This window comes from Leopardus geoffroyi, chromosome C2 (assembly GCF_018350155.1).
Source record: "Leopardus geoffroyi isolate Oge1 chromosome C2, O.geoffroyi_Oge1_pat1.0, whole genome shotgun sequence".
NCBI lineage: Eukaryota > Metazoa > Chordata > Mammalia > Carnivora > Felidae > Leopardus > Leopardus geoffroyi.
The window spans coordinates 84,264,283-84,280,781 of NC_059333.1; the positions used below are offsets into that span (position 1 = coordinate 84,264,283).

The following is a 16,499-nucleotide window of genomic DNA, read 5'->3' on the forward strand; positions in this document are numbered from 1 at the left end:
ACTTTGTGTCACTGTCACTTACCAGCCTGAAGTAAAGCAGGGACTAGAATCCATGTCCTCTAACCCCTAGGCTAGGATTCTATTACCACACTAGCTTTTGCTTACTCAGTCGACATGTTTCAAGTGTCTCTAGTGTTCCAGGTTTACTATCAGAGAGAACAGAAAACACAGCACCAATTCTCTGTAAAATATTTGTCAATTGCATCTTTAATCTGGTAGCATTCTTTATGTATGGGTAAACTTTCAAAAATGGCTATTAAAGTAGCAAAAATTATAGGTTTATATCATAGTATTTTAATTTACCAGAGAACACATACTATGGGAATAAACAAACATTAGAGGAACAGAGTAGAGAATCTGGAAATGGACTGAGATACATCTCAGAATTTAAAGCATGAAAAAAGGCATTTCAATTTAGTTCTGAACAAAGAAGATGAATTGTGTGTGAAAGTGGTGCTGGGACCACTGTATAGCAGTTTGGGGGTGGGGGGGGGAGGGAGGATAAGCCCTTAAAACTATTCATATTGTTCAATTATGTGACTTAAAGAAATCATGCAAGTCAAAACGTTTAAAAATGATTTTGAATAGAGTAAAGCTTTTCTAGGCAAAAACAAAAACCAGAAGCTACAAAAGAAAATCTTGACAATTCAGACTACATAAGAGGCAAAAAAAAAAAAATATAGAAAAAAAGAACAATTAAAGATTCAAAACAAATGGCATAAAACTAATTTTCCATGATATATAAAGAGCTTTTACAAATCAGCAACAATAATAGAAAAAATGGACAAAGGACACAAATATACACAGAAAAAGAAATTCAAGGGGCACCTGGGAGGCTCAATCGATTAAGCATCCTACTCTTTATTTGGACTCAGGTCATGATCTCATAGATTGTTGGTTTGAGCCCCACATCTGTGCTGACAGCCAGAGCCTGCCTGGAATTCTCTGTCTCCCTCTCTCTGCTCCTCCCCCCACCAAAATAAATAAATAAACTTAAAAAAAAAAAAAGAAATTCAAAATCCAACAAATACATGAAAAGAAACAAAACAATGATACTCATTTCTCGTTACCAGACTGTCCAGCATTTAAAACTCTGATAATACTCAGTATTGGAGAAGATACAAAAAAACGAGCACTCTCACTCAGACTGTTGGTAAGAGTGTAAATTAGTACTAGCTTTTTAAAAGACAATTTTTAATAGCTTTCAACATTTTAAAATATGTATATGACTTGATCTAGCAATTCCACTTCTAGGAATTCATTTTAATGATATATTCATACAAATGAACAAGTCGTACAGGTGTTCATTTTAACACTACTTTTAACAGGAAAACAAGCAGTGAGAGATAGGGAACACCCTAAGTGTCTGTGATAGTGTTAAAACTTATCCCCAAATTGATACTCCTGTCTTCAAAGAGCAGAGTCCAATTACCCTCCCTTTGAGTGTGGGCTGTACTAATGACCCTGATAAATAGAATGTGGTGGAAGTGATGGTAATTGATTTTTCACACTGGGTGATAAAAAGCATTTTGGCTTCTTCCTCATTCTCTCTCTTGGATTACTCACTGTGGAAGAAGCGAGCTACCACACTGAGAGGACAGTGAGGCAGCTGTATGGAGAGACCCACGTAGCAGGAACTGAAGCCTCCTGCCAACAGTCACGAGCCACCTTGGAATTAGATCCTCCAGCCCTAGTCATGCCTTTAGATAACTGCTAAGTTTTGGAGGGTAGTTTGCAAAGCAAAAAGAGATAACAAATGTATTACATAATAAAAAGCTGGTTAATAAAGTATCATACTGGCATATGAGCAAACTCTATGCAGTTTTTAAAAATAATGTTTTCTGCTTGAGATGTAGGAAACTATAAAGAGCACCATCGTCATACTTACAAGATAAAAAAATCTGGAAAATATGCAGATTCACTTTTGTTGGACCCATGAAAGAGCTCAGTTCATAGGGCGACCACATGACCTGAAATCTAAGAAAAGGCACCCACAAAGAGAGATGGGGCTCAAGCCCTTGCTTACCTGAAGCAGGCACTGCTATACAGTAGCAGGGAGAATTTAGTTAATGGCCTAATATGGGCTTGCAAGAGAAAATGAAAACCCTGGGGGCCGCAGATACCATGGAAATTTGCATCCACTTGCAAACTTTTTCCAATAACCCCACTGGGCACTCACAAAAATGATTAGCAAAAGTCCTAAGAAAGCAACCCTCCCGTCACAGACCAGGAGAGGGGAATATCAGTTGCTGTAGAAAAGGCATGCAACTATGCTCAGAACCTATTTCCTTATCTTTCCTACAGAACAAAAGCAGAACCAAATGCTGAAGGAAGGGCAATAAACACAGCCTTAGAAGGCTGATAAATCCAACTGGAACTGAAGAAAGACAACAGAATAAAAACCAAATCTCTGATTCTGAGGGAGAGGCAGGAATATGTGCCAGGTCCAGAACTGCTCATAGGGGGAGGAGAGAAACTTTGAAGATCACACACAGCCTCCCACTCCAAGACCTGGGGGCATAGTGCCCGCATGACTGAGAATCAGAACAGAGCACTCACTCTCCAGCCCTCACCACCAGGCCTACTGACAAACATTGGCTAACAAGCAACAGTGGGATACTGCAGGAAGAGCCCAAGGTGCATGCTGAGAGAGGCTTTCTGACATATACCAGGGAAAACCTAAACTGAGGGTGGAGTGGACACGTCCATACCCTAAACACAGGTAACACTTGAGGAATTCGAAGTAACTATAGCAACAGCAGACCAAGGATCTACACAGAGGAATGAAGACTACAAGAAATCATAATCACATGAGTAAGTACAAAAGCTTTTTTCCCTTATTATTTATTTCCTTTAAATGATGATTGATGGTTTAAATAAAAAATAACTATGTTGTGGAGCTTATAATAAATGCAGAATTAAAATGTATGGCAACAATAGAACTGAGGCCAAGAGGGAAGAAGTTGAAGTATACTGTTGTAAGTTTTCTATATTATAGGTGAAGTGTTATAGAATCATTTGAAGATCCATTGTGATACCTTAAAGATATATACTGTAAACTCTAAAGCAAACACTAAAATAACATGCAGAGTTTAAAAAAATAATCCGACAAATGAAATAAAGTGGAATCTAAAATATGCAACTAATGCAAGAGTTGGTAGAGAAAGAAGAGAAATGAAACCAAGAACAGACAGGAAAAATAGAAAACAATGGCCAAGATGGTAGATATAAACCTGACCATATCAATAATCATATGGTCTTAATACCTCAATTAAAGAGGAGTGATCGTCAGGCATCTGGGTTGCTCAAGTGGGTTGAGTGTCTAACTCTTGATTTCAGCCCAGGTTATTGACCCCGGGGTCTTGGGATCACACCCTACAACAGGCTCCATGCTAAGCATGGAGCCTGCTTGAGATTCGTTCCCTCTCTCTCTCTCTCTCCCCCTCTGCCCCTCTCCCTCACTCACTCTCTCTCTGTCTCTCAAATAAATAAGTACTTTTTTTTTTTAAAAAAAAAAGAGTGATTGTCAAATGGATATTTAAAAAACAAACAAAAACACCACCCTTGTGGCCTGCTTAAAAAAACACACTTTAAGTATTGTTAGATTAATTAAACAAGGAGTCCATTAGACTAAGGTGGCTTTAATGTCTTAGTAGCATAGGCAAGCAAACCAAAACCTATGCCTATAACGCCTCAAGATTAGGAAATTGAAACCTAAGCACAACCAATCACAAACAGCCAACTCAATTTTCTCAAATAATGCAACCAATTAGGCTATAGCCAATCAAATAATTTCCTTGCTTTGCTTCCACCTCTTCTCTATAGACATCTTTCCACTAGTTCCTGACAGTGAGTACTCCTAATCACTTCTGGTTTGTCACTGCCCTATTTGAATTGATTTTTGCTCAAATAAATTTTTTTTAAAATTTTGAACATTATTTATTTTTGAGACACAGAGCATGAACAAAGGAGGAGCAGAGAGAGAGAGAGACACACAGAATCTGAAGCAGGCTCCAGGTTCTGAGCTGTCAGCACAGAGCCCAACGAGGGGCTCGAACTCACAAACCATGAGATCATGACCGACCCGAAGTCAGATGCTTAAACGACTGAGCCACCAAGGTGCCCCTCAAATAAGCAAAAATTTTAATATGTCTGAGTTTATCTGTTAGTGGTATAAAGACACAAATAGATTAAAAGTAAAACAATGGAAAAAGTTATACTGTGTTAGCACTAATCCAAAAAACAAAAACAAAAACAAAGCTAGAATGACCATGTTAATATAAAACAAAGTAAGTCTCAGAATAAAGAATATGGCAGACTTCAAGCGGTATTACAAAGCTGTAATCATCAAGACAGCACAAAAACAGACACTCAGATCAATGAAATAGAAGAGAGAACCCAGAAATGGACCCACAAATGTTTGGCCAACTAATCTTTGACAAAGCAGGAAAGAATATTCAATGGAATAAAGACAAGTCTCTTCAGCAAGTGGTGCTGGGAAAACTGGACAGCAACATGCAGAAAAATGAATCTGGACCACTTTCTTACACCACACAGAAAAATAAACTCAAAATGGATGAAAGACCTAAATGTAACACAGGAAGCCATCAAAATCCTCAAGGAGAAAGCAGGCAAAAACCTCTTTGACCGCGGCCGCAGCAACCTCTTAGTCAACATGTCTCTGGAGGAAAGGGAAACAAAAGCAAAAATGAACTATTGGGACCTCATCAAAATAAAAAGCTTCTGCACAGTGAAGGAAACAATCAGCAAAACTAAAAGGCAACCGATGGAATGGGAGAAGATATTTGCAAACGACATATCAGATAAAGGGTTAGTATCCAAAATCTATAAACAACTTATCAAACTCAACACCCAAAAAAACATAATCCAGTGAAGAAATGCACAAAAGACATGACTAGACACTTCTCCAAAGAAGACATCCGGATGGCCAACCGACACATGAAAAAATGCTCCACATTAAGGGCACCTGGGTAGCTCAGTCGGTTGAGCGTCAGACTTCAGCTCAGGTCATCATCTCACAGCTCATGAGTTCAAGTCCCTTTCAGGTTCTGTGCTGACAGCTCAGAACCTGGAGCCTGCTTTGGATTCTGTGTCTCCCTCGCTCTCTGCCCCTAACCCACTCGCATTCTGTCTCTGTCTCTCTCAAAAATAAATAAACATTAAAAAAAATTTTTTTAATGCTCCACATCACTCATCATCAGGGAAATACAAATCAAAACCACCATGAGATACCACCTCACCACCTGTCAGAATGGATAACATTAACAAATCAGGCAACAACAGATTTTGGTGAGGATGAGGACAAAAAGGATCTCTTTTGCACTGCTGGTGGGAATGCAAACTGGTGCGTCCACAATGGAAAACAGTATGGAGATTCCTTAAAAAATTAAAAATAGAACTACACTACGATCCAGCAATTGCACTACTAGGTATTTATCCAAGGGATATAGGTATGCTGTTTTGAAGGGGCACATGCACCTGAATGTTTACAGCAGCACTATCAACAATAGCTGAAGTATGGAAAGAGCCCAAATGTCCATCGATGGATGAATGGATAAAGAAGATGTGGTACATATATAATGGAGTATTACTCGGCAATCAAAAAGAATTAAATCTTGCCATTTGCAACTATGTGGATGGAACTAGAGCGTATTATGCTAAGCAAAATTAGAGAAAGACAAATATCATATGACTTCACTCATAGGAGGACTTTAAGATGAAAAACAGATGTACATAAGGGAAGGGAAGCAAAAAAAAAAAAAACAGGGAGGGGGACAAAAACATAAGAGACTCTTAAATATGGAGAACAAACAGAGGGTTACTAGAGGGGTTGTGGGAGGGGGGATGGGCTAAGGGGATAAGGGACATTGAGAGATCTACCCCTGAAATTATCGTTGCACTATATGCTAACTAATTTGGATGAAAATTTTAAAAAATAAATAAATAATTTTTTAAAAAGAATAAAGAATATAACCAAAATAAAGAAGATTATTAAAAAATGATAAGGTGGTTAATCCATCAAGAGGTTATAGCAATCCTAAACATTTACCCATCAGTGACAGAGCTTCAGAATACACAAAACAAAAACAGAACTGCAAAGAGAAATAAACAAATCCATAATTACAGTCAGATATTTCAACTCCTCTCTTGCAAGAATTGATAAAGCAATAGAAAATCAGGAAGAATATAGAATATTTGAATAACATATATCAACCAATTTAACCTAATTAACATTTATAGAACATTGAATACAACAGCAGAAGAATACACATATTGTTCTTAAGTGTGCACGGAACATTTAACAAGACAGACCATTGTAATGAGCTGAATTGTGTTGTCCACCCCCGCCCCCCCCCCATGTTGTGTTGGCCTTAGCCTAGAAATGTCTGAGGCACTCACCTGAACTGCATTACTCGTAGAGAGCCCCCACAAACATTTCTTCCTACAGGGGCTAATATTGTGGTTGGACAGGCCCTTGTGGTTCTTACTATGACTCCAGGATGCACTTCAGCAAGAAACCATCAAGGAACTTTGCAGATTTATTACTCACAAATTCTGAAGGTACATGGGATACCTGAGAGCCACACGGGATACCTGAGATCATGGGTAGAGAGAGGAAGACAGCACAAACCTGGGTCTCTGCTTGGGTTAGGGTCCATGGCTGGAATGTCTAGATTCACTCTTTATTTGCTAATTTTAAGCATAAGAGAAAGAATTAGGGAATGGGAAGGGAGAAGCTAAAACAATGTTGAATAGAACAAAGTTGGAGGGCTAAGAATACCTGAAATCAAGGTTTATAAAAAAGTTAACAGCAATCAAGACAATTTGATCCTGACATAAAATGGTAACAGTGGAACAGATATATATGGACAACTGATATTCAACAAAAGTACAAAAGCAATAGTGTGAAGAAAGGATAATCATTTCAATAATTGGATCTGGAACAGCCAGTTTTCTCTATGCAAAACAATGAATTTGCATCCACATCTCAAACCATATACAGCCCTCAGTAAGATTAATAGATTTCTCATGAGAAATCATTGAGGCCAAAAGGTAAGCTGATATATTTAAAGAGCTAAAAGAAAAAGATTGTCAAGTAAAAATTCTATATCCACAAAATTATTCTTCAAAAACTGAAAGAGAAATTATGACATTCCAGATAAACAAAAACTGAGCTAATTTATCACTTGGAAACCTACCCTACGAGAAATAGTAAAAGGAGTCCTTCAGGCAGAAATTCAAGGTTACTAGACAGTAACTCGAATCCATATGAAGGAATAAACCAGTAAATGTAACTACATGGGTAAATATAAAAGACCTAATAAATATATTTTTTGTTGGTTTGTCTTAGCTCTGGCTGCTATAACAAATTACCACAGACTGGATGCTTAAACAACAGATTTATTTCTCAGTTTTGGAGGCTGAGGAGTCTGAGATCAGGGAACTGGCATGGTTGGGTTCTGGTGAGGGCCTGCTTCCTGACCCATAGACAGCTAGCAACCTTCTTGCTGTTTCCTCCCTTGGTGAAGAACAGAGTGAGGGCTAGCTCTCTTCTTCTTCCTGCAAGGACTCTAATCTAGTCAATGGCTCCACCATTGTGACCTAATTACCTCTGAAAGTCCCCACCTCCGAATACCACCATATTGGGCCTTCAATATATGAATTTGGGGGGAACAAAAACAAGATAGCAAGATAGTCTTTTATCTGGTGTAAAAGACAACTGCATAAAGTAGTCATTATAAACCCATGATGATGGATGTACGATGTATAAAGAAGTAATTTGTATGGCAATAGCAGCAAAAACTGTGGAGGGAAGGCAGTGGAGCTATATACAAGCAAAGGTTTTATGTGCTATTGAAATTAAGGTGGTATTAGTACTAGAGGGTGAGATGTTCAATATAATATTCAGGGAAGCTACTAAGAAAGTAACTTTTAATATATGGTAAATAGGACAAGGGAATTAAAACCGTATACCAGAAAAATCTTTTTAATCCATAAGAAGACAGTAATGAAGGAGTGGAGGAACAAAAAAGACATAGAAAACAAAAGCAAAATGACAGGCATAAATCTTACATTTAATGTAGTCACATGAAATGTAAATGGGTCAAACACATCAATTAAAGTGCAGGTACTGACAGAATGAATTAAAAAAACATGACCTCATGATATGCTGTCTGCAAAGACACACTTTAGACTCAAGGACACAAATAGATTGAAAATTAAAAGGTGGAAAAAGATATACCATGTACAGAGTAACCAGATGAGAGCTGGAGTACCCGTAGTAATATTAGACAAAATAGATTTTAAAACAAAAATTGTTAATAGAGGCAAAGAAGGACATTGTCTAATTATAAAAGGATCATTCTATCAAGAATATATAAAAATCATTAACACAGAGAAGCCTAACAACAGAGCCCCAAAATATGTTAAGGAAACACTGACAGAATGGAAGGGAGAAATAGACAATACAATAACAGTAATTGGAGTCTTCAGTACCATACTTTCAATAACAGGTAAAACAACTGGACAAAAGACCAAGCAGGAAATAGTCTTGAACACTACAGACAAATGGGAATGCTCCAGCCCCAACAAAAGCAGAATACACATTTGTCTCAAATGCACATACAACATTCTTCAGGATAGGTCATATGGTAGGCCATAACATACTGACTTGTCTCAATAAATCTGAAGGTATTGAAGTCATAGGTATGTTCTCTAATCCTATTGGAATGAAACTAGAAATCAATAACAGAAGGAAATTTGAGGAATTTACAAATCTGTGGAAATTAAACAACAAATTCCTAAATAACCCTAATAATGGGTCAAAGAAGAAATCACAATGGAAATTAGGAAGTAATTTGGGATGAATGAAAATGAAGTCACAACACACTGAAATTTATGGGATGCATCTGACACAGTGCTTAGAGTTTCCAATGGCTTCTGATACACCCAGATGTGGCATCTCTTCTCTAGTTAAAAGCAGGAATCCTGAAAAACAATTCCAAGACTCTGATCCTCTGATCTGCTCAGGAGATTGGTTCCAGACATCTTCCAGCAAATGTTGACTGGATCAACCATTGAGCCTTCTCCCCCAAAAGCCACAGAACCTTTACCATGTGCCAAGCTAACCCCTGTTTTCATGTACAACTTCTTCCTTCAAAATGTTCAGTGGCGCCCATGACCTCTTGGGTTGAGGCGAACTCCTCAATCTGGTGTTTTGGCCTCTCCAAAATGACACTAACTTGACATTTCAACCATACTCCCCACTGCTCCCAGTACCCTCTAGTCAGGCTCATAACCACTCAAGAGATTTTGCTCCCTGTGTGCCAGGATACAGGGCACAGATTTCAGGGCTAGGCAGGCCATGATGCAAATCTTAGCCTATTGTATGATGCTGAGTGTTTCAGTTTCCACATCAGTAAAACTGAGATTTTAAAAACCTACCTTGAAGAGTGACATATGCATTACACAGTGCCACACACACAGTAGAGGGTCCTTCTATAGAAATAAATAAATAATAATAATAATATAATAATTAATAATTGTTAATATTTATTAATACTATTTATTGGCTGTTATATTAATAATAATAATATAATATATTATTGGTATTCTCCAACTATTCACATCCTATATGACTTTCAAGTCTCTCCAAGGTCTAACAACCACCAGGTCATCTCTGACTATTGCTTTCCTCATCTAGTATAGCTCTAAGCAGCAAACAATTGGTCAGTCACTCTGGCTACTATTGTATATTAATAAATATTATTTCTCATCTAGGCAATAAGCAACTTGAAAATTAATATCATATTCTAGTCTAGAACACCTCTTCAGCAGTAGTACGACATAGTGCTTAAAATCCTAGACTCTCAAGCCAAACTGGATTTACAACCCAACTTCTTCATTTATTACCTAAGTGACTTTGGTTAACCTCTCAGTGTTCAATTTCCCCATCTGTGAAATGGGCCAGCAATGATAATTGTTCCCAGATAGGGTGGCTGTAGGGCTTAAATGGAGTAAGAAGAGTGTCTGGCATATAGTATCTGCTTAATTATCGTCTGTTGAATAAATTGACTCGAAGTCCAGAATATTAGTCCAAAGTTGCTAAAATAAGATTTACTGATACATATTAATCTTCACCTTCCACCATAAAAATTTCAATTTGGGGGCGCCTGGGTGGCGCAGTCGGTTAAGCGTCCGACTTCAGCCAGGTCACGATCTCGCGGTCCGTGAGTTCGAGCCCCGCGTCGGGCTCTGGGCTGATGGCTCAGAACCTGGAGCCTGTTTCCAATTCTGTGTCTCCCTCTCTCTCTGCCCCTCCCCCATTCATGCTCTGTCTCTCTCTGTCCCAAAAATAAATAAACGTTGAAAAAAAAAATAAAAAAAAAATTTTCAATTTGGAAACACACTATTCGCTTTGGTAAACTTGCTTGATTAGAGTGTTTATAGCAACATAGTAAGATCAAATCATTGTAGCCAAAGTTGTTTTCAGGAAATTATTTGAGACTAAGCTGAAAGCCCTAAATCTAGTATTCAGGAGGGTATCCTAATATACTTCCTAAATGTGTATTCCTCACTGGGACTCACAGCCCTAAGAGATAAATCATTGTTTTGTCTAATTAGAAAAGAAAGGAGGTAGGACATGGGAAGGTTGCCTTTCCAAGATATTGAATATTTTTTGTGTCTGAGATAAAGCACCTGAGAGTAGGCAGTATCATGCCTATTGTACAGCAGAAGAAACTGAGGCTCAGAAACATTACCCAAGGTCATACAACTGGTGGCCAGATTCAAACCCAGCTCTCCCTAACTCCTAAGCTTGTACTCCTTATATTCCCTACAAGGTGATGTGGCCATGGGCATAGAGCAGAGTTACCTCAGACTTTTTGTGAATACACACAGAGACAATGCTCTAGACACGGAGTTTGAAGACTCCTGCTCACCTTCATGAATGAGGGGTTGGCTTTCTCCTGGCTGAGAAGAGTCTTTGGGTTTACAGAAATGTACTTAAGATCTTAGAGAAAAATGGAGGCCTAACTTATGAGAAAAAGAAGCTGGCACTGCCACAGGTCCTCCACGTCCTGTGGAGAAATGGTCTCAGATGCCCTTCACCTTGGCTGGAGTAGGGGGAAGGGTGTGATCCCTGCCCCTCACAAACACTAAAGGCAGAGATGAAAGTGGCTGCTTTCACACAAGGGCCACTTCTGGTTTCCTTCCCCACTCAGCGCACCACTTGGGAGGGAGTTTCAGCTACTTCTCATAATGAAAGTGACGTTGGTTTCTCTGCCACAAGTGAATGAGGGGCAAAGAGAGGTATCTTCTTTGTTCCTGGAGCCTGCCCTGGAATTAACCTTGTACTATTCAGAAGATCAAGAAGTGCTGAGCCTGGCGGCAGTGCAGCAGCAGGGCCAGCCCTCTCTCTGGCTCCCCAGTCATGCCCTGGCAGCTCTCTGCAGTGGTAGTGTTCTTCGTGTCCCTGGCTGGTGAGTGACCCCCATGGCTTTCTGTGCTGCCTCTGGTCCTATTAAATCCTAATGCATGCTAGTGCCACTGACCAAGGTAAGACAGGAGAGACTGGATATAGCTGCATGGCCTTAGCTACTGTGGTATTTGGTGTGGGAATATCTCCTCCTCAACACAGAGCACGCTTTCATTTTTTTCCTCAAAGGCTTTCACAGCTTGGGCTTGTTGTCCGTGAGTCTAGTAGAGTAGGTGTCAACTCGAGAAGACAGTGACACTATACCTGGGTCCCAAATGGGTTCTGGGCACCTTATCAGGGCAAGTTTGTAGAAATCACTTAGAGTTAAGAGATGGAGAATTGAGCAGGGGCTTAGAGATGGGGCTGTTGCTACACTGTCTGGGAAAAGCACATTATGCCTTGCTTTTCCTGTTTATCACGAACGGAAGTGCCGTGTTTATATTATATAAACAGCGAAGTGTGAAGGTGAATGAGATGTGGTCTGACAAATTATGCCATTTCAGAGAGGCATAAACCAAGGAGTCAAGAAATTTTTTTTTAAGTACTACTATAATTCAGATCAGAGAAACTATCTGGGAAACTGAGCTTTTTTTTTTTTTTAAGTTTATTTATTCTGAGAGAGACAGATCAAGTGGGGGAGGGACAGAGAGAGGAGAGGGAGAATCCCAAGCAGGCTCAGTGCTGTCAGCGCAGAACCCTACTCTGGGCTCCATCTCACAGAATTGTGAGATCATCACCTGAGCCAAAACCAAGAATTGGATGCTTAACTGGCTGAGCCACCCAGGCCCCCTGGGTAACTGAGCTCTTAATGATTATTTTATGTGCCCACCCTCTGCTTTTATGAAGAGCATTTTGTCCCTTGGACATTGGGTCCTCTTGTGTGCTGTTATCTACTTGATGGCTAATCCACAATTTCTTCTAGAAGCACTTAGTTGAACACTTGAAGGAACCAATTCTGTCCATATGGCCCTGCTAATAACATGCTCACATGAGGGATGCAGAGGCACTTGACTACAACATGAACTGTCAGGAAAGTTGGGTGAAGAGTCAGGCCAGTGTCCTAATCCAGGCTGCTTTACTTCTGCCATGTTTTCAGAATTAGAGTGTCACATTCTTCTGGAGGCAAAAGGCAAACTCTAAGCTAATAAAAAAGCAAAAGATCTCAGTCTAGCAGTAACCCTCCATGACCCGTGTGTGAGCACCTGTTCAGAGAGTGTCAGATGACTGGCAGGGTCAGAAATACAATGAGGGCTCAATAAATTCACAGGCAGTTTCAGAGGAAGTGTTTACCCTACCCTTTCCTCTCTGAGCTGCAAATTCTCTAGGGTGAACCTAGTGAATGAAGTGTGTGAAGGGGCCCCATTTTCCAGATGAGGGTACTGAGGCAGGTTAGGGAATTATCCATAGTCACTCAGCTAACAAGTGGCAGCCTGAGATTTGTATCCAGGAAGCCTGGTGTCAGGGTCCATGCTCTTACCACTGCACCACGCAGCCCTGTATGCATAGGTTCAAGAGATGCTTGTTGAACTGGAGATGAGCAAAAACCATTGGACATTTTGGTAGGAGAGAGACATAGCTTCCAGGTAAACTAGCTCTGTAATTTTTATCCAGTCACTTTGCTTCCCTGGTGTCAAATTCTTCCCCCATAAAATGAAGGGATTTAAGTTTGTATCAGTTGTGTTTAGATTCAGCTGCTCATAGGAGACAAAAGATAGCAAAATAAATGAGATAAATGCTTGTTTCTCCTTCATGTGAAGACAAGTCCAGAAGAATTCACACCAGGTCTGGTCAGGGGCTCATTATTATAGGCCCACCCTCCTATGTGTGATGTTCACCTGCAAGGTCTTTTCATGGTTCTAAGTGTCTGCTGCAGCTCCAACCATCACATACAAGTTCCAGGCTGGTTTGAAAAGGAAAACACAAAGGCAGTAGAGAGGTCTTGAAGGTGACTAAGCAAGCAGCCCTACAAGCAGCCCTCCTGGAAGGCCCATATAACCCTACAACTTCTACTGCTTTGGCTCAAATCCAGTCACATATTCCCACCGAGCAGGAAAAGAGTCTTGGAGGCAGGGTTCTCTATTTCAGGGCATCAAATCCTCAGCTTGAATTTGCAGTTCTGTGACTAAGGAAAAAGGGGAGGCTGGATTTGGGAGTAATTAGCCAGCAGTCTATGCCACAGGACTGGAGCCCCTTCTTTACGAGGGTCCTTTTTGAATCTCAAGTCCCACAGGAAAGTAACAGAGATGAGATTTACATCTTTTTGCTAAAACTGAAGTTTAAATCGTGCCAGAAACAGTCTTCCTGCAGCACCCAGCTGGGGCTACTTCTGCTGCCTGGGGAGGTGCCAGAGAAAGTATCTGGGGGCTAAATTCAATTCCCTGACCCTGGATATGGCCACAGGGCTCCATTTACTTGCCAACTGTGTTCCCAACTGCAGACAAAGTGTAGCCTCCAAGACCTGCCAGGCCTGTTCCCTCCTGGCCCCTTACCTCACTTCCCAATTCTTATGTCCCCACCATACTTACCCCCTTGCTGTTATCCAGACATACCAGGCTCTGAAGACCCTGTGTCTTTGCACATACTTTTCATCCTGCCTGGGATACCACTTACTTTCTTATCTGCCTAAAGAATTTCCCTTGTGTTGGATTCCCCACTGCATCCCATAGCACTCAATACCTCCTTCTATAATAACTCTGGTCACCTCGAGGAGTGTGGTTCAGTTATGTGTCTGCCTCACAAGGCTTTGGGCCCCTGAGAACAAAGACTCCATGCCTGGCATGGAGCTTGGCTCAGAAGAAGCCCCTCAGATCTGTTGAATTGGGTGTGGCAGGGAAACCAAACAAATGCTATCTGGGAAGGACCAGCCATCTGGAAAGTACCTAGAGAAAAAGCCCTTGCATGGTCACTGACTTCCCCAGGGCTGGGCTGAAAAGTCATCTCTCAGCTCCTTCTGTGGTTGTAGGGGGTCCCAGCCTTCTCACACCTCTTCTGGCAGGTCATCATCTAGAGGAGTCCAAGCAATGGGTCTCAGTCCTGGGTACCTGTTGGCTGAGACTCCTGAATCCTGGAGAGAAGATGGTGGGGGTTGGGGGCATGGGCTTCACAAATTGGCATGTGAACTCCAGAGCTGTGTTCTTCTGAGTAGAGGAAGAGTTGACACAGATTTTGAGCTTTGCCTTGCCCTCACCTCTGCCCACTGCCCTCTTGATGGGTCTCAGACAGACTGGTGAAATAAACGAAACCTTTACAGGGTCAGAGGTCCTGTTTAAGAACTGTGACCCAGTTTTGACAAAGATTGGTCATATATGTGTGGTCATATGCATAGATTTTACAAAACAGTGTATTTTCCAGAATATTATTTCTATTAAGTACCTAATAAACATTTGAACTTTCTAGAATATTTTATAATGCACAGCATACCTACTCCTGTCAGTTATCCATCTAATTCCTGCCCATCTTTTATATCCCACAGTTATATGGGGAAATGGGGAAGGGAGAAGCCACAGAGGGGAAGGAAAAGACTATTAGAACAATATTTCCCAGTTCTATCTGGGAACACACTCTGGTTCAATCTGCAACACATTCTGACATTTTTGGTCCAGCCACCTGCCAGCCCAGCCTTCTGCCCACCACAAAGCCACACACCATATCAAGACACCATGGACTGCCATCATCTCCAGCCACCCCACAAATACTTCCTGCATACAAAGCACATCTTGATGGGTATCATGAGTTGTCTGGTCCTGTTTGGGATGCTGTGAATTCATGAATGACCAATGTGCTTTTCCCCCTTGTTTGAGTTCACTCATCACTACTGAGAGAGGACTTTTAATTACAGTATGAAAAAGGCTCCCCCTTTTATAGGGTGTGCTACTCAGTTGAGAAGATTTGCTTTAGCTCATAAGCATAAGCTGTGCACAGTGAGATTTTATCAAGGATCTGATATCTCCCCAAGAGAACAAAAAGCAAATGGTTTCCAGTCTCTCAGAATTCTCTGAATCAGTCTTTGCTTATCACTACAAGATATTCCTGGAAAGTACACCTGGGAGTGAATTCTCTTTCTCCATAGTAATAGTATAAACTTAATGGAGTTTCTGTTGTGGTCATGACTGAGGAACCAGCAACTCAGGTTTGGCCCAGATGAATTGTGAAAGTAAATCTTCCACAATTGTCAACCTTCATAACAACCTTGAAATGGAAAGTTTTGCTCCAAATTCTACAACATAGGCATAAAAAATAAAGGCTTACAAAGTAAAGCTGCAGTGCATAAAATCCACAACTCTCACGTTATTATACATTTCAAATTATCTAAATGAGCATTTTAAATACAAAAAAAATACCTTTAATAATAGTCTAACATAATGTCATTAATAAGCCTTTCTAAAAGGTCATTTAAGACAATTTTAACTGATATTTTTGTCTTTCTCATTTTTCAAGCCAGCTGTGCAGAAATATTTCACAAGTGTTTCTAGTAGGCTTGAAGTTAGAATTTTTCTTCTGGAAAATAATCACTATTTTAGCATCTGAGCTTTGAAAACCTCACCACCGACCGCCATTATGAGGGTTTGGTGAATTGGGGTCACTGGAGAAACACCCTGCTCTTCTCTGTTTTTGTCTCTTCGCTCACCGTTCTTCCCAGTGACACACACACCATCTCCACTAATCCCAAATCCAAGGGCAGGCTTTGGTTCAGACAGGGACTCAAGTCTTGCTTCCAGAACTTACTAGGTGTCTCACCTCCACAATTTACTAGTTGTGGGATTATGGTCAAGTCGATGGGATTTTTCTAAACCTGAGTTTCCTCATCTGAAAGATGGATAAAGATAGAACCCGTCAGAGGGTTTTTTGAGGAATTGGTGAAAGATGACCCTTGGCCTGAGGCCTGCCACATAGTTAGTGTCCAGTAACTTGGAGATTTTATTGTTATTATTATAGGAAAAGTAACCACTTAGAAATGTAGTGAATGAAAGAGCGAGATAGTAAAGGAGTTTATGGATAATTT

General features: G+C 40.4%; 1 protein-coding gene across 5 annotated transcripts in view; it reads left to right on the plus strand.

The window, feature by feature from the left end:
* Positions 1 to 2,306: 2,306 nt before the first annotated feature.
* The window catches only part of LAMP3 (lysosomal associated membrane protein 3), a 45,726-nt gene continuing 31,533 nt past the window's right edge, over positions 2,307 to 16,499 (plus strand). Inside the window, exon 1 of one of the 5 annotated variants that reach the window (XM_045502836.1) lies at positions 2,307 to 2,814. In XM_045502836.1, coding sequence (XP_045358792.1) covers positions 2,784 to 2,814 — 31 coding nt within the window. In that variant the 5' untranslated portion in view covers positions 2,307 to 2,783. Of the gene's footprint in view, positions 2,815 to 11,289; positions 11,502 to 11,537; positions 11,578 to 16,499 lie in introns of those variants that run through there. The other 4 variants (XM_045502835.1, XM_045502838.1, XM_045502839.1 and 1 more) reach the window with 4 other exon arrangements.